This window comes from Nicotiana tabacum, chromosome 3 (assembly GCF_000715075.1).
Source record: "Nicotiana tabacum cultivar K326 chromosome 3, ASM71507v2, whole genome shotgun sequence".
Classification (NCBI taxonomy): Eukaryota; Viridiplantae; Streptophyta; class Magnoliopsida; order Solanales; family Solanaceae; genus Nicotiana; species Nicotiana tabacum.
In genome coordinates this window covers 107,168,582-107,192,710 of record NC_134082.1, presented here as the reverse complement: position 1 = coordinate 107,192,710, position 24,129 = coordinate 107,168,582, and the positions used below count along the sequence as shown (strand labels likewise).

General features: G+C 34.8%; 1 protein-coding gene across 10 annotated transcripts; it reads right to left on the bottom strand.

Annotated features, from left to right (window-relative positions):
• Positions 1 to 69: 69 nt before the first annotated feature.
• Positions 70 to 23,179, bottom strand: LOC107814878 (CBS domain-containing protein CBSX1, chloroplastic-like). 10 transcript variants are annotated; one of them, XM_075249756.1, is made up of 8 exons: positions 22,771 to 23,179; positions 21,038 to 21,125; positions 20,898 to 20,974; positions 19,467 to 19,515; positions 17,848 to 17,894; positions 16,794 to 16,897; positions 16,633 to 16,682; positions 70 to 299 (listed from the first exon to the last, which is right to left on the bottom strand). In XM_075249756.1, the coding sequence occupies exons 1-8, from the start codon at positions 22,975 to 22,977 to the stop codon at positions 112 to 114; spliced, it is 810 nt and encodes a 269-aa protein (XP_075105857.1). In that variant the 5' UTR covers positions 22,978 to 23,179; the 3' UTR covers positions 70 to 111. The 10 variants fall into 10 exon arrangements, with proteins under 10 accessions (XP_075105857.1, XP_075105855.1, XP_075105859.1 ...); XM_075249754.1 differs by having other exon boundaries at positions 82 to 299; positions 17,848 to 17,900; positions 22,771 to 23,175; XM_075249758.1 differs by having other exon boundaries at positions 97 to 299; positions 20,898 to 20,962; positions 22,771 to 23,169.
• Between the last annotated feature and the right edge of the window lie 950 nt (positions 23,180 to 24,129).

Below are 24,129 nucleotides of genomic sequence, written 5' to 3'. Positions count from 1 at the left end.
CTACTGGTTCTTGTCCATTCCCTGAAGTGAATGAGACGAGCTTCCACCAGGCTAAACGTGGAAAAGGTCGTGGCCCCAGTCGTGGTCATGGTCGTGGTCGGGAAAGAAACTCTAATCATGGTAATAATAATGCACCAAAGAACACTCCTCACCACCAGCAGTGGAAAAGGAAGGAACAAAAGCATGAAGCGGTGCAAGCACCAAATGCAGAAAATGCATGCTATAGATGTGGAGAAAAAGGGCACTGGTCACGTACCTGTCGTACGCCAAAGCACCTGGTTGAGCTTTATCAAGCATCCCTAAAGAAGACAGAGAAAAATGCTGAAGCAAATTTTATTTCTGAAGATAATTTAGACTTCATGCATTTGGATGTAACTGATTACCTTGCACTCCCAGAAGGAGAAACAAGTCATGTAATCGGTGGTGAATCTATAGAAATGTAAATATTTTAATTTTTGTTGTTTGTAATAGATAGTATGGTTATGTAATTGTTGTACATAAAGAAAAAATTATGATTTGATAATGATGTTTATTATAATATATCTTATTTATGTCATATTGAAGAATATGGATAATATTATTAGATCAACTTAAACTCTAGCAGAGTTTGCAAGAAATATACAACCACCAGAAGTAGTTATATTTCATATATCTCATTGTAATTATATTTTGTTAACCACCAGAAGTGGTATATGTCTATGATCACAAAAAGTGATAATTTAGGCTTTCTATGGTTACAATTGAAGATAAGCTATATAAATATTCTCTATATTAAATGCACGCCTCGATTTGCTCCTGAAGTAGTAAATATTTTAAAAGAGATTGAGGCATCACAATTTGATGTGATTAATGCGCATTCAGATAATTATGTTCTATTTCCTAAAGGATGAGAACTTTGGATAATATTAATCCATTCCCTGAAGTGAATGTGACAATATTAATAAATCGGGTAAATATGAACGCACTCTTGATGTGAATATATCACAATTCACCTTCAGAAGAGGTAATATAATTGAGAGAATATATACTCAATATTTTGTATTTTAAATTTGCTCCTGAAGAAGTAACACAATTGAAATTGCCACCTGAAGTAGGAAAATATTATGAAGAAGAGTTTTCTTGTGATTAAACAATTGTTTTACATTGTTTATTTGATTGTGATTTTCTCTCATGATACCAGAAGTGTATGAGAAATATTTGATAGTACAAAATGTATCAACAACTCCTGAAGAGCTAACTGTTTGCCTAAAGGATACATGACACCAGTAGTGTCCGATAAATATGAGATTGTGGATAATAAATGAAGGCTCTCGAAGAGCTTATATACAAATATGTCATTCATATTATATGATTATGGTCAAAACATATGTTGTAGTAAACCTGAAGTTTACTAATACAAATGGTTATCATATTGAGACTACAAATGATTGGAAGATTGATAATCTTCATGTTTCCACAATCATAGGGGGTAAAATAATATGTATGTGAGAAGTTACCCGTCTTATTCTTTAATTTGTACTATATCATGTATCACAGTAAACCAGAAGTTTACTAAAGCAAAAGTTTATGCCATAGTAAATCAGAAATTTACTAACAGATAGCACATGACATGATAAACTTGAAGTTTTCATTTGCCATTTTTAAATGAGCTATTTGAGAATTCAGATAAGCATATACTAAAGAACTAGAAGATTCTTCAGGAATTCTCATGTGTTGCTTGCTCTCATAATGAATTGATTATACCAGCTAAAGTTGGGACTAAGACCCCTGATTCTGAAATATATAAAAGGTGAATATGGGCCGGTTCACCTATCATGTGAACCACTTATAGGTGCATATATGATATGGTTACATGTGTAATTATTGTCAACCTGCAGTTTGGCATTTGGAATTGCTTTTCTCGATTAAGAGCATAATTTTCAGATTATGAAATCAAGACAGTTCATCTTGATAATGCTGGTTTATATCCAAGCTGGTTTAGCATTGAATCCTCCTATTAATGGCTAAACTATTGCTTATGAGAACAAAACTTTATGTGTTGGTCTAAGATTTTCTAAATTGCATATAGCAGCACTTGTATGCATCAGATCAATAATATATGATAAGTCCTCCCTTCACAATTGGTTTAGGATCGGAAACCAAATATTTTTACTATCTTTTGTTGTGCGGTATATGATTAATTTTTCTACCATAATACACAAAGATATGTTTCTCAAAGATGATTGAGGATATATGTTAGTTTTTCTAACATTTGGGGGATGGAATAAACAGTTGAAAAATATGCTATATGAATCGAATTATCATTAATATGATCCTCACTTAGAAGATAATTCAAGTCGAATGCTAGAAGCATTTGTTGATCCAAAATTAAATATCATATTTCAGCTACAAATGCTCCTATTAAAATTAAAGTCCCTGAAGGATAGAGTTTACTGTACGCATGAAGCGTGGTAGACCAATCGGTTCCAAAGGTAACAATCCTTGAAAAATAGTAGGAGCTAATGATCAAAATGATCATAATGAGGAGGAAATAAGCTCTAGAAGAGCCCACGACATAACATTTCATGAAACTCCCGAAAAAGTTCAGGTACCTGGAAATAAAGAAAGTGATGAGATCTCCACAAGTTATGTCGCTTCGGAACTGACACAAAATGATCGTCGACGATATATTTGATACAATATAGTGAACAATATTATAAAAGATTGTGAGGATCGGACCAGCAGTCCAGACACTTGAAGATGTCATACCATTTAGATACAAGTCTTAACCTATATGACTTATTTGGCTAAATCTATATGAAGATCCTTGAAGGATTGAAAATGCCCGAAGCAAATAATTCAAAGTCTTGAGAAATGTACTTGATAAAATTATAAAGATCTTTGTACGGTTTAAAGCAATCTGTGCGCGTGTGGTATAATTGCCTCAGTAAATATTTGCTGAAAGAAAGTTACATAAATTATGTTATTTGTCCAAGTAATTTTATAAAGAAAATGTTATCAAAATTTGTTACACTTGTTGTTTATGTTGGTGACATAAATCTTATTGGAACTCCGGAAGAGCTCCAAGAGGGTCTTAAAAATACTTTTACATGGACAAAGTGTACCCATTACGTACACCAATGAATATTCAATCACTTGAAGTGAATAAGGATCCGTTCCAACCTCTAGAAGAGGATGAGGAGCTCCTTGGTCCTGAAATACTCTATCTCGGTGTAGATAGTGCACTTATTTATCTTGTTAATGCTAACAAAAGTGGTGCAGATCGTATTGGTAATGCAGATGCAGGTTATTTATCCGATACCCATAAAGCTCGATTTCAAACCGGCAAGCAGGGAGTGCATATGATTGAGATCAGTAATTCATTCGAGAAACATGTGGGTTGGAATGTGATAAAAGACCCATAATATTATACGGAGACAATGTTTCATGCATAGCCCTATTAAAGGTAGGATTTATAAAAGGAGATAGAACGAAGCACATTTCACCAAAATTATTCTACACACACGATCTTCAGAGAAATGGTGACATTGATGTGCAACAAATCCGTTCAAGTGATAATCCAGCAGATTTAGTCACTAAATCTTTGCCAACTTCAACTTTTGAGAAGATGGTATACAAGATTGGAATGCGGAGACTCAAATATTTGAAACAAGGTTTTCATCAGGGGAGTAAAATATGCGATGCACTATTTTTCCCTTACTAAGATTTTTTCCTATGGGGTTTTCCTTATAAGGTTTTTAATGAGGCACCTAGTAATGCGTATTACTAAATATGTGTACTCTTTTTCCTTCACTGAGATTTTTTCCCACGTGTTTTTTCCTAGTAAGGTTTTAATGAGGCACATTATCTTTAATGAACATCCAAGGGGGAGCGTTATAAATATATTATATTATGGATATTCATTTAGTACTCCGTTGTAAATAAGCTTCCTGAAGAAGCTTATCCATATGGGACTCCACCGTAAATATGTTTATATATTTAAGTACTCTATTGGAAATAAGCTTCCTGAAGAAGCTTATCACTTCGATACCCGGTTATGGATAAACATTACCTCCGGTAGAAGATTATCCATACCGGGTATAATAAGCTTATCCTTTCAGTACCCAGTTATGGATAAACATTACCCCCGGTAGAAAATTATCCATACCGGATATAATAAGCTTATCCTTTCAGTACCCAGTTATGGATAAACATTACCCCCGATAGAAGATTATCCATATCGGGTATAATAAGCTTATCCTTTCAGTACTCCGTTATGGATAAACATTGCTCTCAGTAGAAGATTATCCATATCTGGTATAGTAGCAGCTTACACAACAGCTTCCTTTCTTCTATAAATAGAAGAGATTTCAGTTCATTATGTACATCAGTTTGAATTCGAATAATATATCAGTTTCTCTCTATACTTGTCTTTACTTTATAGTCTTTATTTTATAACACGTTATCAGCACGAGACTCTGCCATCTCGAGCACCGTGCCTACCTTCCTGCCCGGCAATCTATCTATATATATACATATACATATAAGAGGGGGAAAAAGTGCTGACTTGACACCTCTCTTTGCCTTGGAAAGGCATTTATCTTTTTTGTCAAATTTTTGGCCTTTTTACTATCATTTTTCTACAAAATCAGAGGATAAAAAAATGTAAATAAACGGTTGGCTACACCAAAAGACATAACGGATGTAACCCCGAAAGAATGTAACGTATAAGTTATGTCTCTATTCAAACTATAAATGGTGTTGTGTAAATGTGAGATTGAGGCAACTGTGAGTATGCCATGAAAGTTTTTAGAGGAGTTACTTTCCTTTCAAAGGGTTACGTCTTCCCAAGGTGGAGGTTTCTTTCTCTTAAACTCCTGCTTCTTTCTCATTTTCATTAACTCACTCACCAAAATATATGCTTTCATTTTTGTTGATTTTTTCCTGATCATGTTAAATTATCAACTTTGTTCTCTAAAAATATTACTGTGAGGCGGCTATGACAGTTATTACTTTACTTTGTGTTTATGGCATTTAACTTTTTTGATTTTCTATGTTTTCAGATGCTCTTTACGGAGGTTCAAGGCTAACTAATTTGTGGTTTGTTCATATTTCCTTTTATTGTCCCTTTTCTTTATAACTTCTCCTTCTTTCAGTTATAAAACAACATTGTTTTGTGTGTAAATCTTTTAGCAATGGCACAAGGATTAATATACATTTAATTTACTTATAACAACAAAAAAAATCAGTCCATCCATCTATCTATATATGCATAATTGTGGACTCTTCCAGTTATATAGTAAGTCTCATTATCATGAATTGATTTTATCATTTCCATAACTTTTTCCCTTTTTTTCCTCTCAAATTTCTGTCATTCCAATTTATGTTACAAGTCCAAAAAGCATGTCCCTTCAGTGATGAAAAATAACTCCAACGGTCATTACTACTAAAGTTACAACCGTTTCTTCCCCTAAGACTAAAGATAACCCAGTGTGCCACATTTTAATATTTGTGAACACTCTCAATTAGTCAATACTTATACTGAATTGCTTTAACAAGTATGTTCCCTTCCAATTTCCATCACTCTTTCTACACACACATTAAAACAATAGAATATATGTTAGAAACTAATTAAATTATGAAGGATGGTTAGTTAATTGGTTAGCTGCTAATAGCGAATAGACGGCCTACACACACATAGGATTTTTTTGTAGATCATATTTTAAATTCTTTGAAATGTTTGGTAAAATATCTGAAGGACAATTTTGTACAAAGATAAAATAGGAGGATAATTATGAAAAAAAGCTGAAATAAATAACATAGGCCGATGAGAATAAGGTAAGTTATATAATGTCCCAACCAAAAGAAAAGAATTAGTATAATGCGATTCCAAGGTAAGAAATCTCTTTGATAATTCATATTCGTCATCTTAGAATTTTAATTTCTGATTTTATAATTTTTTTCTCCTTTTTCTGTTTTTACTTTTCCTCTAATTTTGTTTTATTTTATAACTAAGCGAGTTAAAATGCTTTTAATGCGTGCTAGAGTGTGACTTTTTATTTTCTCTTAATATTTCATCTAGATAAGTCATACATGTGAAGAAAATTATAGTCGTCTTATTTTTGTCTTCTTCATTTCATTAAAGAATGAGAATCCATAATTCTTTGTGCTAATTTATGGTGCGAGGAGCCGGAAACGAAGCCATGAGAAGAAAGAAGACAGTTCACAAGACAACTGCAAGTCTACAAGTATACAGCATATGGAAAAATACTACACAACACTTATCTTTTTCTTATTTTCCTAATTATAGATTTAATCATGTTCTACATTATTATTCTAATAGTTCATTGCTAAGTGGAAGGAGAATAAAAGAAATAAATATAATGAAAGACAATTGGTACATTGCCTCTCTCGGGAAAGATGGCCCAATTTCTCTCTCTTTTTTCTTTTTTTTTGATTTCAATTTTCTTTATTTTTTTCAGGGGTCTAGAAGGCTAAAAGATAGGGAGAAGAAAGTCGAGCCTCTAATTGACTTGGACGCATAAATAATTCTCAAAATCGCGTATTGATATATTCCGTCAAGTGAAAGGAAACATACTGATAAAGAATTCCGACCACATGAGGGAAATCGAAAAACTCGACTTTTCGGATCGAACGAATTTATAGTAAAAGGGAGGTGCAATAATGTAGAATAGTAAAAAATGCAACTAAAGAGCAAATTTTTCAAAAAATAACAGTAGTTTTCTCATAAATTGGGCAATTGTCTGATAATAAATTTGTGTAAAAATTTAATCGATGATGAGAAAGGCAAACATTCATTTCGGATTATAGAGAAGGCATCGTTGTAATTTGTTTCTGATGTGACACTTTTGATTGTTACTGTTGAAGTTTGGCAAAATGCCAAAGTCCCACATCGGTTGGGAGTTGAGTTTGGGGGGGATTTTCCTCCTATAAAAGAAGGCCTAATGTTTAACATTTAAATACACCTCTCATTTGCCTTCTCATATGTTTAAGGCATTTGTATCTTCTCTCTTTAGTATTATTTCACTTGTATTTTTGGAGTGAAATAAAATATTAGTTGTGTCCGAGAAGTAGGCAAAATTAGCCGAACCTCGTAAATTCTGGTGTTCCCTTTATTGTTGCTTTATTGTCTTATTTATTATTTGGTGGCTGTCATAATTTTTAGTATAGTAGTTGTGACTTATTCACACTATATACATTTAGCTTCCGCAACAATTGGTATCAGAGCCAAGGTACTGTCTAAGTATGCTCTGTGGTTGCAACATAGTCTGATCTTCCACGTCAGAAAAGATTTATCTTGGTAACTGAGTCAAGGTTCTGTCTGAGTATGCTCTATGGTTGCAGCTTAGTCTGATCTTCTACATCAGAAAGGAAATAATCTTGATTTGTGTCGTCAGCTATTAAATAATATTTGTGTCAAATATGGGAGACAATAAACAAGAAGAATCTACATCAAGTGTCAACAATACGTCATCATTGACATCTTCGCTTATGACAAGAATTGTGTCAAATGCGAAATTTGCGGTAGAAATTTTTGACGGGTCCGGACATTTTGGGATGTGGCAAGGCGAGGTTCTAGATGTCCTTTTTCAACAAGGGCTAGATCTGACCATTGAAGAAAAGAAACCAGATGTTATTGGAGAAGAAGATTGGAGAATTATCAACCGTGTTGCTTGCGATACCATTCGATCCTACCTTGCTAGAGAGCAGAAATATCCATACACAAAGGAAACTTCTGCAAGTAAATTATGGAAAACACTGGAGGATAAATTTTTGAAGAAAAACAGTCAAAATAAATTGTACATGAAGAAGAGACTGTTTCACTTCACCTATGTTCCTGGTACCACGATGAATGAACATATCACCAGTTTTAATAAGTTGGTCATAGATTTGCAAAATATGGATACAATTTATGATGATGGTGACTTGGCCTTGATGTTGTTGGCGTCACTTCCTGATGAGTACGAGCACCTTGAAACTACTCTACTCCATGGAAATGACGAAGTTTCTCTCAGAGAAGTTTGTTCGGCTTTTTACAGCTATGAACAAAGAAAACGAGAAAAACAGAAGGGCGGAGAAGGAGAAGCACTGTTTGTGAGGGGTCGTCCTCAAAACCAAACGAGGACAAAGAAGGGAAGATCCAAGTTAAGATCCAGACCCAGCAAAGATGAATGTGCCTTTTGTCGAGAAAAAGGGCACTGGAAGAAAGACTGTCCGAAGTTGAAGAATAAGGCCAAATATAATAATGGAAAGGCCATTATGGATTCAAATGTAGCTGATTGTGATGATTCAGACTTCTCATTAGTTACAATAGAGTCATCAACATCATCAGACATATGGTTGATGGACTCGGCTTGTAGCTATCATATGTGTCCCAACAGGGACTAGTTCGTAGATTTTCAAGAAGGAGAATATGGAATCATTCACACAGCGGATAACAGCCCTCTTACCTCATATGAGATTGGTTCAATACGATTAAGGAACCACGATGGAATGATCAGAACATTAACAGATGTTCGATATGTACCAGACTTGAAGAAGAATCTCATCTCTGTGGGAGCCCTTGAATCAAAAGGGTTCAAAATCATTGCAGAAAATGGAGTGATGAGAGTATGCTCAGGTGCACTAGTGGTAATGAAGGCTAATCGGAAGAACAATAATATGTACCGCTATCGTGGCAGTACAGTTATTGGGATAGCGACAGTGACATCCAGTGACGACAAAGAGGCAGAAGCAACCAAGCTATGACACATGCGCTTGGGACATGCTGGAGGAAAATCCTTGAAAACTCTATCAGATCAAGGATTGTTAAAAGGAGTCAAGGCTTGCAACTTGGAGTTTTGTGAGCATTGTGTTAAAGGGAAACAGACAAGGGTTAAATTTGGTATAGCGATCCATAATACTAAAGGCATTTTGGATTATGTACACTCTGATGTTTGGGGTCCTTCCAAAACACCTTCATTGGGTGGGAAGCACTATTTTGTAACCTTTGTTGATGATTTTTCCCGAAGAGTATGAGTGTATACAATGAAGAGCAAAGATGAAGTGTTGGGAATTTTTCTCAAATGGAAGACGATGGTGGAGAATCAAACAGGCAGGAGGATCAAATGTATTCGCACAGACAATGGAGGTGAATACAAAAATGATCATTTCAATAAGGTCTGTGAAAATGATGGCATCGTCCGACACTTCACTGTTAGACATACACCACAACAGAATGGAGTGGCAGAACGTATGAACCGAACCTTGCTGGAGAAGGTACGGTGTATGTTGTCCAATGCTGGCTTGGGCAAAGAATTTTGGGCTGAGGCAGTTACATATGCATGCCACCTCATTAATCGCTTACCATCTGCTGCTATTGATGGCAAGACACCATTTGAAAAATGGTATGGAAAGTCTGCTGTAGATTATGACTCTTTGCACGTATTTGGCTCAACTGCATATTATCATGTGACAGAGTCAAAATTGGATCCAAGGGCAAAGAAGACTATTTTTATGAGAATTACTTCTGGAGTCAAAGGATATCGCTTATGGTGTCCTATGACAAAGAAAGTAATATTCAGCAGGGATGTTACCTTTGATAAATCTGCTATGGTAAATAAGGTAACGGAAGATACCAAACAAAATGAAGGTGCTTCTAAGCAGGTGGAGTTTGAGGGAAAATTTATTTATCCTACACAAGAAGCAGAGGAGGAAACAAATAAAGATTACCCTCTGGAAGGAGAGCCAGTAGAGGAGATTCCAACTCAGGAACCTCAACAACAACTTGAATCAATAGCAACCAGCAGGCCAAAAAGAACAATAACGAAACCTGTTCGTCTCATAGAGACGGTTGCTTGTGCAACCTCAATTGTAGCTGATGATGTTCCTACTACTTATAAAGACGCTGTCCAAAGTTCAGAAGAAGATAAGTGGAGGATTGCCATGAATGATGAAATACAGTCCCTTCATCAGAATCATACATGGAGATTGACCAATCTCCCGAAGGGAAAGAAAGCAATTGGGTGCAAATGGGTATTTGCAAAGAAGGAAGGATTTCCTAACCAAGTAGATGTTCGCTACAAAGCAAGATTGGTGGCCAAAGGATATGCTCAAAAGGAGGGAATTGATTACAATGAAGTATTTTCTCCAGTTGTAAAATATTCCTCCATTAGAATTGGATTTGGAACTAGTTCAGATGGATGTAAAAACTGCGTTTTTACATGGAAACTTGGAGGAGGAAATCTACATGACTCAGCCAGAAGGATTCAAAGTTGCTGGAAAAGAAAATATGGTATGCAAACTTGAAAAATTGTTGTACGGATTGAAACAATCTTCTAGACAATGGTACAAGCGATTTGACGAGTTTATGTTGCGGCAAGGGTACAAGAGAAGCAAATACGATCATTGTGTGTATTTGCACAAGCTTAAAGATGGTTCCTTTGTATATCTTCTCCTATATGTTGATGATATGTTGATAGCTTCCAAGAATTTGGAAGAAATTGATAAGTTGAAGATTCAACTAAAGAAGGAGTTCGAGATGAAGGATTTGGGTGAGGCAAAGAAAATTCTTGGCATGGAAATAATTAGAGATAGACGTTCAAAGAAACTCTGTTTATCTCAAAAGGAATATTTGAAGAGAGTACTTCAACGTTTTGGCATAGATGACAAGACTAAGCCAGTTAGTACTCCACTTGCTTCCCATTTTAAGCTAAGTACTACTATGTCGCCAATGGATGAAGCTGAACGAGAGTATATGTCAAAGGTACCATACGCAAATGCTGTTGGTAGCTTGATGTATGCAATGGTTTGCACAAGGCCTGACATTTCACAAGCTGTTGGAGTTATTAGCAGATATATGCACAATCCAGGGAAGGAGCATTGACAAGTTGTGAAGTGGATTCTACGGTATATTCATAATACTGTAGATGTCGGGTTAGTTTTTGAGCAGGAAGACAATCAGTCTGTAGTTGGATATTGTGACTCAGATTTTGCGGGTGATCTGGACAAACGAAGATCAACTACTGGTTATGTGTTTACTTTTGCAAAGGCACCAGTTAGTTGGAAGTCTACTTTACAGTCAACAGTTGTTTTGTCTACAACAGAGGCAGAGTACATGGCTATTACAGAGGCTGTGAAGGAGGCAATTTGGCTTCAATGATTGCTAAAGGAGCTTGGTGTTGAACAAAAAGGTATCACAATTTTTTGTGATAGTCAAAGTGCTATTCAATTAGCGAAGAACCAAGTTTATCATGTAAGGACGAAGCATATTGATGTTCGATATCATTTCGTACGAGAAATCATAGAAGAAGGAGGAGTCACAGTGAAGAAAATTCATACTACGGAGAATCCTGCTGATATGCTGAATAAGGTGGTGACTGCGATCAAGTTTCAACATTGTTTGGATTTGATCAACATTGTTAAACACTGAAGATTGAAGATGAAGACACGACCAAAATTTGTTATTGAGAGAGAATTGAAAATGTGAAATTTTGCCAAGGTGGAGATTTGTTGAAGTTTGGCAAAATGCCAAAGTCCCACATCGGTTGGGAGTTGAGTTTGGGGGGGGGGGGGGGGATTTTCCCCCTATAAAAGAAGGCCTAATGTTTAGGATTTAAATACACCTCTCATTTGCTTTCTCATCTGTTTAAGGCATTTGTATCTTCTCTCTTTAGTATTATTTCACTTGTATTTTTGGAGTGGAATAAAATATTGGTTGTGCCCGAGGAGTAGGCAAAATTAGCCGAACCTCGTAAATTCTGGTGTTCCCTTTATTGTCTTATTTATTATTTGGTGGCTGTCATAATTTTTGGTATAGTAGTTGTGACTTATTCACACTATATACATTTGGCTTCCGCAACAGTTACAACGGATTTGGAACTCATTCTCTCTACCATTTCTATTAACTTGGAATGTTTCTCACGTATTGCTTTTGTTACAGAATTTATTCAAGCTATTAAAAAAAGATAAAAAGATGTTTAAATAGTAGATTATTTTTTTATTTAAACATTGATAATATTTAACTATATTTTAAATTGTTTGCGCGGACAAAGTACTATAGTTTACAAATAATTCTACATTTAACCTAAGAAAAGGCATCAACTAGATGCTACTGTGGACACTATTAAACTGAGGAAAGAAATCTCTCCCGTTTGAATGAATGGAAAAAAGAGGCAAATGATCAAATGTGAAATGTGAAATGTGAATCGGAATGCTTTCACATAGAGACTCGCGAGCTCATATTCTACATCAAATTATTGGGTACCTGTCAAACTCAGTTACAAAACTATCACTGTCAGCATGTGGAAACGCTCTGTTCCGAAAAGATAATCCAATAACTAGGTCCCCAAACAAAAAAACTAAAATTGTGCCATTTGCGTCAACAAGACCTGTTGAAAATCTTATATGGGGCTGTTCTTTTATGTTTTTTCTACATAGGGTTAACAACCTCCTCAGCAGACTTACAGCATTTAGTCAGTCGTTTTGTAGTTCAACAACCAAAGAAAGAAGCAGCCCATCCAGAGAGATGGGTTCCACACAAAAATAAAACTAAAAGTTAAAAATGGAAGAACATATCATTGAAACAAATAACAAAATTCAATCAAGGAGTAAGGTTCCACAGTCAACAAAGGTGCCTACTGTTTAAGGTTCTTTAAGGTCCAGCTAAAATGCTTCCCACTTACAGAAAATTCTCTGTTTTTCTTCTGTGGTTCAAATCTCCGAAGAGTTTTGACTCGAACACTTCGCTTTTCATTTGAACCATTTTATCTACCAGAATGATCTCTGCAATATCTTATTCGCTGATGAAATCTCCTATACAAGTTTGTAGATTTACATAGATATCCTAGATTCTGACATACTGTGTATGGTTGGGAACCGCACTTGGTATAAGTTTGCCTCGATGAGCAGATCCTTTGAAAGAAGGGACAAACTATGACTCTTGCTAGTAAAAGTGCATACAGTTAACTAATAGCCTGTTTGGCCAAGTTTATTTTTGGGCTAAGTGCTTTTTTTTTTCTTTTCTCAAAAGCACTTTTAGCCTCAATTTGAGGTGTTTGACCAAGCTTCTGGAAGTAAAAAAAGTGATTTTGAGGAGAAGCAGAAAAAAGTAGCTTCTCTCAAAAAGCACTTTTTTGAGAAACACTTTTGAGAAAAATACACTTAGAAATAGTTTTTTAAAGCTTGGCCAAACACTAATTGCCGTTCAGAAGTACTTTTCAAACTAATTAGCCAAACACAAACTGTTTCTCACCAAAAGTACTTTTGAAAAAAAACACTTCTCAAAATAAGCTGATTTTTGCAGCTTGGCCAAATGGGCTGGGTACATGTCAACCTTCCATTTCGTTGGCCCGCTTTACTTGAGTCAGAAACTTTTTTAATCATTTTTTGGACAAAAAACACTTTTGTACTACTTTAAAAAAAAGTTACATAAATAAGTAAAACGCAGTATTATACTGCGAATTACTTTAACGGAAATTTTGCCGTTAAAGTAATTCGCAGTATAGTACTGCGTTTTACTTAAAAAATTATTTTTTTGTAATTCGCAGTACTATACTGCGTTTTACTAAGATACATTTGTAAAACGCAGTATAATAATGCGTTTTACATTAAATAATTGTGTTGTACTCTAGTTTTTGCCCCCAAAGTATAATGAACTGACATAACAATAATTCAATACATAAAACGTAGTATTGTACTACGTTTTACATAGAAAAATTCTACACCCCAACGTCGGACTTGCCTTATTTAAAGGCGTTTCAATTTTATAAAAATTCATTCAATACTTTATTTCAAACTTACGTTCATACTTCTCTCTTCTTCTTATCAATTATTTTTTTACAATGTCTGAAGTGGCAAAAATAAGGGTTTCACTATATTGGGGGGGTGAGGTTGTGTTGGAGAATAACTCTGTGAGGTATAGCTCACCTCCACAATGTCATGTTAAATTGCAGCTTACTATGGAGTACGATAAATTGGTATCGTTGTTACGTAAAAAAATAAATGAGAGGAGGCGTTCGGTTAACCTTAAAATAATCGGTAGATTTCGGTATTCAGTGACTCCGTAGGGGTTTGCTTATTATTCTAAGTTTAACATCGAGGATGATGAAACTCTTAGAGATTTTTTGCTGATTCCGGATGAATATAGGGAATTTATTGTAATAAAATTATTGGAAATGTACGTCAAAGTGGAAGACGTTCCCAATAATGAGGGCGTGCATAGTAGGGATAACCCCCAGTCATCGGGTGGTTATTCTGGAGCAGTTTTTGCCGGACAGATTGGTGATGAAAGAGCTTGCCTTGATTTAAACTTGTCACCACCGGCGAATGAGCAGCCACAAAATAATTTTTCGACTTTAGATAATCAACAAGACGACTGGTAAACTTCAATTTTACTTCGCTTTAGCGATGTTTAATTTATGTTTTAATTGGATTTGTATTAACACTCATATTTTTCATAGGGGGTACCGTCCGGATATGAATTTTACAAGTTATGACCCTGCCCCTAGTTGGAATATGCGTAGTTCTGGAGTATTGGACTATGAAGGTCCATCTGGGAGTCATCACCAACAAGAAAATATCCATCATGAAACGTCAAGACAGTACGACTTGTAAGTAAAGTGATATAGCTATATCTAAAGTATTTATCTAGTTGGGTAACTTATCATTTTGTTCTTTATGTGCAGTGAAAACGAGCTTCTTGAAGCTCCTGACCTCACACAGTTGCCCATAGACGACGTATTTACTCGTGATTTGGCAGATGCGCAGAGTCAGGAAGATGATAGTGATTATGACAACAATGCGGATGAGTCTGGGGATGACACACCCTTCCATGATGAGGGTGATGATGAGGAGGAAGTGAATGTTGAACCTGAGTTGACGAGGGAGCATGTTCCTCCACCTCCAGCTTGACCAAGAGTATACGAGTCCCACGTGCCATTTCATGAGCGGAATATTCCCTACCTTGATAATTTGCCAAGCATGTCGAACGTGGATGCCCTCACAAGGGATGATGATGAATTTCGGTCAGCGATGTGGGATGAGTCTAGACCAGCTGTTCTGACAAAGGGCATGTATTTCCCTGATAAAGCTCGCCTAATTAGGGCTGTAAAAATCTACAGTATAAGAGAGTGTCGTGAGATGACGATAAGTGAGTCAACTACGGAGAAATACAAGGCTGTATGCCGTTGGACTGAATAATTATGTATGGGTTCCAGGCTCATTTTTTGAGGCCCGGTAGCACCGAGTTATCCTTAATTATTATTCGTGTCAATTTTAACATTTTTACAATTGTGTGTGCTAGCTTAATAAATTAAATAATTAATTATGTTTACAATTGGACTGAATAATTATGTATGGGTTCCAGGCTCGATTTTTTAGGCCCGGTAGCACCGAGTTATCCTTAATTATTATGCGTGTCAATTTTAACATTTTTAGAATTGTGTGTGCTAGCTTAATAAATTAAATAATTAATTATGTTTAAAATTGGACTGAATAATTATGTATGGGTTCCAGGCTCGATATTTGAGTTAATTTTACAACATATAGGAATTTGTTACTTTTGTAAGTTTATTGTTATAAATTAAATAATTAATTTTGTAAAGTGTAATTGGATAGAGTTTGCAATTACTACATACTTAAACTACATAGACTCTACGCTAAAAGGCTATATATTTTTACTACACTAAAAGGCTATATATTTTTACTACACTAAAAGGCTCTATATTTTACTACACTAAAAGACTCTATATTTTACTACGCTAAAAGACTATTTATTTTACTACGCTAAAAGGTCACTATTACATATAAAAACAACTAACATAAAATACAAATATGAACAACAAACAAAATAAATAATATTAATTATTTAACAATACAAATAATTTATCAAATTTTAACAATTTTTTTACCAAAGCTAATAAATCAATCCGGGTATAAATAAGATACAAATTTAAACACAAACATAACACAAATTAACATGGAAACACATTAAACAATACAAATATGCATGTACTATACGAGTTTCGACATAAACAAAATTGAAATACCTCGATTTAAGTTTTTTAAATTTGATTGAAATCGAATTTTTGCACCCGAAAGAAGGAATCCAAAGCTTGTCTTGTATGTGGGACCTACACTCCTTGCTCTTTAGGTGACGGGTGGGGCCGAATTTTTTTTTTTTTTTAAGTTTGTCGCGGGGGGGGGGGGGGCAGCAGAATCGAAGGTAAACGGTTTTCTTCGGTTCAGTGGTCCAAGGAAGAAGAAGGGGCTATATTTTATTGAAGTTGTTCGCAGTATTATACTGCGTTTTAAGTAAAACACAGTATAATACTGCGAACAACTTTAATAAAATATAGTTGGGCCCAACATCTTAGTAAAACACAGTATAGTACTGCGAATTACAAAAAAAATAATTTTTTAAGTAAAACGCAGTACTATACTGCGAATTACTTTAACGGCAAAATTTCCGTTAAAGTAATTCGCAGTATAATACTGCGTTTTACTCATTTATGTAACTTTTTTTTTTAAAGTAGTACAAAAGTATTTTACTACATTTCCCCTTGTTATTATTCCCACCTTCATTAAACAACAGTTGATTGATTAAAAGATCACTGGCTAGAGAAGATGCAACAAAACAAAGCTTGAGGAGCTTACCATCACCATCTACCACAGGAAGCCGGCAATATTTCGTTTTCAGTAAAAGTCTGACAGTAAAAGAAAGAAATACATTAAACTGTTTGCTGTCTCATCCAATAAAAAGCAAGACAACATGTAACGTGAACGGAAGGAACATAGTAATAAATAAATGACAGAACCTTGCTGCATCCTCAAGATTGGTAGATTCACGAACTACTAATGGAGCAGGTGTCATCAGATCACCAACCACTTTCCCCAGCAACTTTTGAATCTCATTGAATGTCTGCAATTATTATTCAGAATGAGACAAAGCTTGATTAGCTTTGGTATACTGTGTGATGCAGTTAACATGATACATAATCAATTGCATTTTAGCTGTTCTTCCACACAGCAAAAAGATGACAAGCTAACTCCAAGCGAGCCACCCCATTTATTAATACCATTACAAGGACGCCGAAAGGCCTGAAAATTGCTTTTACAGGAGTGAACTGAAGGTAGTCTAGGGTAAAAGGTCTATCTTTGGGGAAGCAGACCCAACTTTTGGACAACAGGAAACATGGAGCATCTAGTCAAAATACTTTCATTTCATGTGACACTATTTTTTTTAGTAGTCCGTTGTAGAAAGAATGACACATCTCTATATTTGAAAGCAATTTTAACTTTAAAATTTTCATTTACCCTAGATAGCATGTTTTTAATTATAGCCACAAAAATGTCATGGAAGGTTTAAGATCATAAGTTTTCCTGAAACCCATGCTCAATCAACCCGCAGTAAGAAGATGAACTCAGTACGACCATAGAAGCTAATCAGCAGACAGATCATTATGAGATTGGAAATAGGATAGATGCATTATTAGATACTACAGCAAAACCCAGAGGCAGTTCAGTAGGTTTCATCAGCCATTAATTACATCTTACAAATAACAGGCCTTTTTTTTCTGAATTCAATGCCACAAACACCTAAACTGCACAAAGTTGACTTCATGTGATATGTTAGAAGTCGGGAGCATCCATATGCAAGATCAGTGTGCAACGATGAATTTGAAGTCCACATATTGAATTCTTGTGGTTGAAATAGGAATATTTAAGGCACTCATGTGAGGCAAACTCTTATCAAATATTTGTAAAGGATTTCATGTCTAAAATAAAAATTTGTATGGAATTAGCACCGTCAAGTATTTTTACAAACGTATGTACTCCATAAACAGTAAAAGGGCATTAAAATTTTCTTACTTTCCAATTGCTGTCTACTTCAGGAAACATGTCTGCATCAACTGTTCCTGTACCTAAGAGAAGTATTTGGACAATTAACATCATATCAGTATTTTAGTATATCAGTTTAATCAAATGGAGAAGGGGAATACAGAAAAAGTGGAGGATTAACAAACCCACCAGAAAAGAGAAGAAAGTTCCATTCTTCCATCCTTATCAAGAACGCCAGCTTGCTAGCAGCTCAAATGCTAATTTCTTAATGATTACTCAACTAATGGGATAAAAAATTCAATCTTGAACAATCCAAACTGGACTTAATGTTAGGGGACTATGTTGTAACTGTTAACTGTTAAGCCTATTCTTTCATGCCCCACATCCACAGAATCAAGTTGTTGTGATGCCCGTAAATATCAATACTCCTCTTGCATAAGTAAATTAGTTTTCCATATAAGAACTTTTCTAGGCAGCAAGAATGAATCTTTTCAGGAAATTCCATTTTCAGATAACCAAAATCTAAGGAAGTAGATGTAGAAAAGAAGAAAAAAACAACTGCTCCTTTTATCATTCGACCACTGCCTGAGGTTGGGGTTCTAAGCTGGTGCAGTAGTGACATGTTTCTTGCATGGCTAATTAAAGGGGACAGAGCAAATAGTGCACAGTACACCAAGAGAGAACTAATTGTGCTTTTGGAAAGATTGCTTTCAAGGCAAGAATGATATCAAAGTGAAAAACAAAATACAGGATAAATGAAATATAAGATGAACATGTGGAATGGGAATGCACTATACCTTCACAAGGGGTAAAACAAACCACATATTCTTAATCCAAATAAACTTTCAGTACTGGATAATGTTATCCAAATAAAGAGAGAAGATAAGCCCCAGAGAGGCTTTCAATACGAGTTCGGCTAGAGTTATAAAAAGTCCCAAAGCAGTTCAAGCACAATAAGGAATTAGGGAAATCTTAGTTTATTTTTCACCTTATAACCAGAAGATTTGAACAGACCAAGTTTTTACTAGAACTTTAGCTAGAGTTCATAAAGATCCAAAATAAAATAAGGAATTAGGAAACCATAATTTATTTTCAACTTATAACCATAAAGTAAGGCTAACAACATATTTAAACACACTCTGTTTATAACTGAGTATAACCTCAAATATGATAACAACATATTTAAACACTGCAAGAAAAAAGATTTGGAATTTGTTCCTGTTTGACGGACATTCCAAGTCACAAATATTATGCCAAAATATTCGAGGTATAAGAAAGTTCACCACTAAGATAGGTGGGATCAAACTAGAGAGACATGTAATTGGTACATGTTCACGAAGGAAAAAAAAGAAAGAGATGCACTATACTCATCTCGAACATAAAGCTTGCCTGGAGTATGAAGGCAAACAAATTATGGAAGACTTTAGAATCCCAAAACTTAAAATCTAAACATTGTCTGTAGACGGGTATAGTGGACTATATTCCATTTCTCCATATGCCAGTCCACAGCAAACATACCAGCTACTTGCCAAACACGTTCAAGGTTTCAACGAAAACGGTCCAGAAAAAAATATTGGCCAAATACCGATAGAATTTGTTGTAATCTCCGCATGAAAATCATCATAGCATCACCATTTAAGAAAATTTACCTGATATAGAGTCAAGCGCCAATAGATCATAGTCAGAAACAAGACCAACCTGTACCAAGAAAGAGCTTCTGACTTTTGAGTGTTTTGATGAGACAAAATAATATTACCCTTAGCACATCTTTGAACTGAATATCCTGAATCAAATCTATAGAGAAGTGGCCATACCTTTTGCATTATAGTACTGCAATTACATATTGCATTATTCAGTTAATAAATTTCTCATAATTAATAGTTTTGATGCATACTAGATACCCGATAAAAGGATCATCCACTAAATATTTGATTTACCAAAAGTGGATGGAAACCATACAAGCTAGAGAAGAAATTCGTATTGGTATGCAGTCAAAATATTTCAAGTAATAAGCTGTCAAAACAAAAGAACTTTTCTACAGACACCTGTTGCCAGAAGACGCTATAGCATCAGATTTACTTTACCAATGTTTTAAAAACAGATTCATGTTGTCATCTTATAATAACGAAACAAAGGAGAAGAGGAATTAAACAAATATTAGTTGCCATAAGAATTTTTAGCATTAGCTTTTCCTTACCTGCTTTGTGGTTTGAAACATGATTCATTCACAGATATAAGCCAGAAAAGAAAACATGTGATTGCACATTAAATCAGAAGAAGAAAATATCTCCCGAGTAAAGCTTTTGATGTACTAATTAATTTGGATGATAGCTATAAGCCTAAAAATCCATTCACAAATATAAGCCAGAAAAGAAAACATGTGATTGCACATTAAATGAGAAGAAGATAACATCTCCCGAGTAAAGCTTTTGATGTACTAATTAATTTGGATGGTAGCTATAAGCCTATAACAGATCTACAAATTTTATGACTTAAAATATTTTAATGTAACATGTCAAGAAAAAGCATGTATCAATGTGTGAGAGCTAAAGCACATGAATTAGTCTCTAGTATGTTTATCATATTATTAACTAAGAGCTTGTTGATTAGAATATGATGCAAATTAAAAATCTATCCTAATGGTCATGCCCAATCACATGCACAGCAACTACTATCCTAAAAGTTCCAGAGTAGTAACTAGATGATCTATTTTTAACATTCGTGAACATTCCTCCATCATTGTAAATGACTAGCTTAGCCGTCTAATAAACAAAAGTTATGTGCAGTGTCAATAGTAATCTATATGGGTTTGATATGCTAAATTATCTTCTGTGTTTAACAAACTTCAGTTTGCACAAGATAGACACTTAAAGAAGTTAAAGGTTCCTAATGCCCAGCTTTGATGATATTAATTCAACTGAAACTTAATGGCAAATTAGCTTTCAGGTATGAAGTTAGTTTAAGAGATGTTCACAAGTGCTACATAAGCTGGGAAAGAGTCATCGAATAGGGGGTACTTGCACTCAATAAAGTGGGATCTACACTGGATATAGCAGCTAATATTGCAAATCAGAACTTACCAATTTCCAGTTATCATCAATTACAGGGAAACCAGTGATTCTGTGTTCCACTAGAGCTTCCAAGGCTGTTGCAGGAACTATCATGTATCAGATAGACTTCATGTATAGCAAGTAAAGATGAAATTTGAGTACAAAAGTACCTTCATCTACTGATGTTGTGGGCTTTACCACATGTAACTCCTCTTTTCTAGTCATGAAATCACCTACTGTATAGACACCATTTCTGGGCTGCCACAAGTGGAAAAGCTTATGATTTGGTGGACATTCATGGGGAAAAGGAACTTCTTGATGCAAGGGACAAATCATTTACTGTTAACTTTCGAAAACAAAAGGGCTCTCGGAAAAAAACAGATCCAAGACATTTAGCACCAAGTTTTGTTCAAGCAACAACTCGTGAGCAAGAAATTCACATGAGGAGCCAATACATATTGATCTCTCTGTCCCAAAATTTTAATCCATGTCTGCTCCCAAGGGTCAAATAAATAAATCTTTGTATAAGACATTTAAACGTATTCTGGTCATTCTGAAATAAAATGCCATTATAATTTATAATGCTTTCAGTGCAGTTCCTAAATATCTAATTTTATTTTTCTAAATACCTATCTCATTTTCAGTGAAAGTAATAGCAAAAAGTTACATGGTTCCTCCACATTCAGTTATGTTGCGCATATTTCAAATTTGAACTATGCCAAATTGCAACCTTACCTTTTCTTCTCTACCTCAATCCATAGGTTGAGGCTACCTTCAAATTAATCTGGATAAAAATACATACCAAGAAACTATGACTACAAAATTGTACTAACCTTGGGAATATTCACTTTGGCCAAGAATTTTGTGAAATAACGTTAAAACTGCTTGAGTTCAATTGCTACATTTCACATGGAGCTCTTCTCTCAATCAAATGAGATTGAATGCAGTTTCCCTTAAGTCACAACTTTTAGACTTAGGAGCGAGGGTAAGGGAATGCAAAGCTCTGTTGAGTTTTTACTTTTTAACTCAGTTTATCACTATTCAAACTTTTAAGGATCCCTTGAATGCCATATAATAAATTATTGCCAAAGGTTTTGACCTTGTTGATTTCTGTTTATTTTTATATTATGTATATTACCGCCTTGGAATTAAATCGAATTTTTCCAAAAAGTCCATCTAATACAATGTTGAAGAGTGAAGAAGAAGAAGACTAACAGGCAAGTAATATCATTTTAAAACATAATTTTATTTATATCAAGCACCCTGCTTTAACTTACCACATGTAAATGAATAGCCAAACCTTTACCATATCAACTAGAAGTCTATCCAAAATTTGAAGGTCAAGCTGATTTTTATGCATTTTGACTTTATTAGCATAACTGAAAAAAGAGTTAAGGATTGTCAATTTTAGATAGAGGAAGCACTACATTTTACTTGCCTTTTTTATTAACGCACTTTTCAAAAAGCATGAATGCCTGTTAACTAAATCCACGTATGCAGAAAGTAACTATGTAGCTTTAAGCTTTCACATATAGAGATAACTTTTAAAGTTCATTAATAGTTAATTATTTAATGCTAATGATTGATCGACTTCATGTTCATGTCTCGGTTTTAATTAATAAATCACAATTTTTAATTTAAATTATAAGTATAATCATAACCAGCACATAATTTAAGAGTCATTTTATCACTTCACAATGAGTTAAGTTTTAAGTGCTTAAGAAGTTTATCAAATACTCTAAACCTTCTAGAAACTTCAAATCCTATAATTCGTATGTGCCGGTGAAGATATGCCAAATTACTATATAAGTACATTCAAAGAGAATAGAGTTGCTTAAGTTAAGTTAAGCTAACCTAAGCTAAGAGTTCAATCAGGATTGTAGAATTGGATAAGGAAGCAAACCAGGACAGAATTGGCCGTCAAAGTGTTGGCTGCAGCAAGGTGAAAGGTCTCGCGAGAGTCCGAAAGGCGTACCGGTAGGAAACATTTAGAGGAAGCAGCAAGTTTGTGGCTGGGCAGAGATAAGAGCAGGCAAGGCAGCTGGAGCTGGTGGTGGAATGCGGCGGATGCGCAGTGGAGACAGAGTGTCGACGGCGATATAGACGCCATCGACGAGAGAAGAATATGACAACGAACAGAGAGAAGATGTGGAAGTGAAGATGTAGCAGTAATGGCTTTGACGGAAATTGCGAAGCCAGTGCTCAGTAAGCAGAAGCGTATGGCTTCGTCAGTCGTCGATCGTCAGTCATCAGTTAGTTATTTTTTTATATGCTCGAGGAAAGATATTTTCGTTATACTCCCACGAGTTTGTTTTATTTACCAGACAGGCACACACTGTTGAAATGGGATTATTCTCAACTTGTTATTCAAACGTGATTTAAGTTATATACACTAATAGTATAAATATTTTTTTTGTATTAATAGTATATTTTAACATATAATAGAAGATTATTATCAATTTACTTATAATTATTTAAATAACTTAATTGTATAAAATATTTTCACTTTATTAATGCATAGTACTAAACTTATATAGTAATATAATTTGTATTAGAGGCGGATCTGTATGGGAGGGGATGGATTCGCGTAAATCCCTGCTTCCCTCCCTAAATTATGTATAGTACTTGTATTTTTTAGATTTCATTTTTAAATAAGCATGCATGAACTCATGCTCAAGTGAGCACTTTGGCTTAATGATTAATGAGTGCACCTTTGCCTCCAAAGTCAGGGGTTTTATCCACACTTGCTCCCTCAGGCTTTTTAATTAGAAATACTTTTATTTTTTTTATTGTTTCATTTTCTTTCTGGTCACTCGACCTTAAGTTATTATGTTTTTTTTGGTAATGAAGACATAAATTTAAAAAGTTAAGAATTATTATATATGGAGACAAGTCTCGGCGACATAGTGCCCGCTTCGTCTCTTTCAAAAGTAGATACAACAAAAGTAGGGGAAATAAAATAAATTTAGGCTTCCAAAAACATCCGAGCAGCTTCCTTGCTTAGCCAGCTTGTCTGCTACTTCATTTGCCTTCCTAAAGATGTACTTAAGTGACGGGTCCTCCATCTCCTGTAATAGCCCTCTGTGACCACGTGACTTTTGCTCGATGAAAAATACTCCTATATATTCACACACAAAAAAAATAGATTTGTTTTTAATTATTTTAATTTTATAGAATTTTTAGGAATTTTTTGCTAATTGTTGTTTGCATTTTGGTTGCATGTTTAATATTTTAAAATTATAAGAAAATATCCAAAATGTCT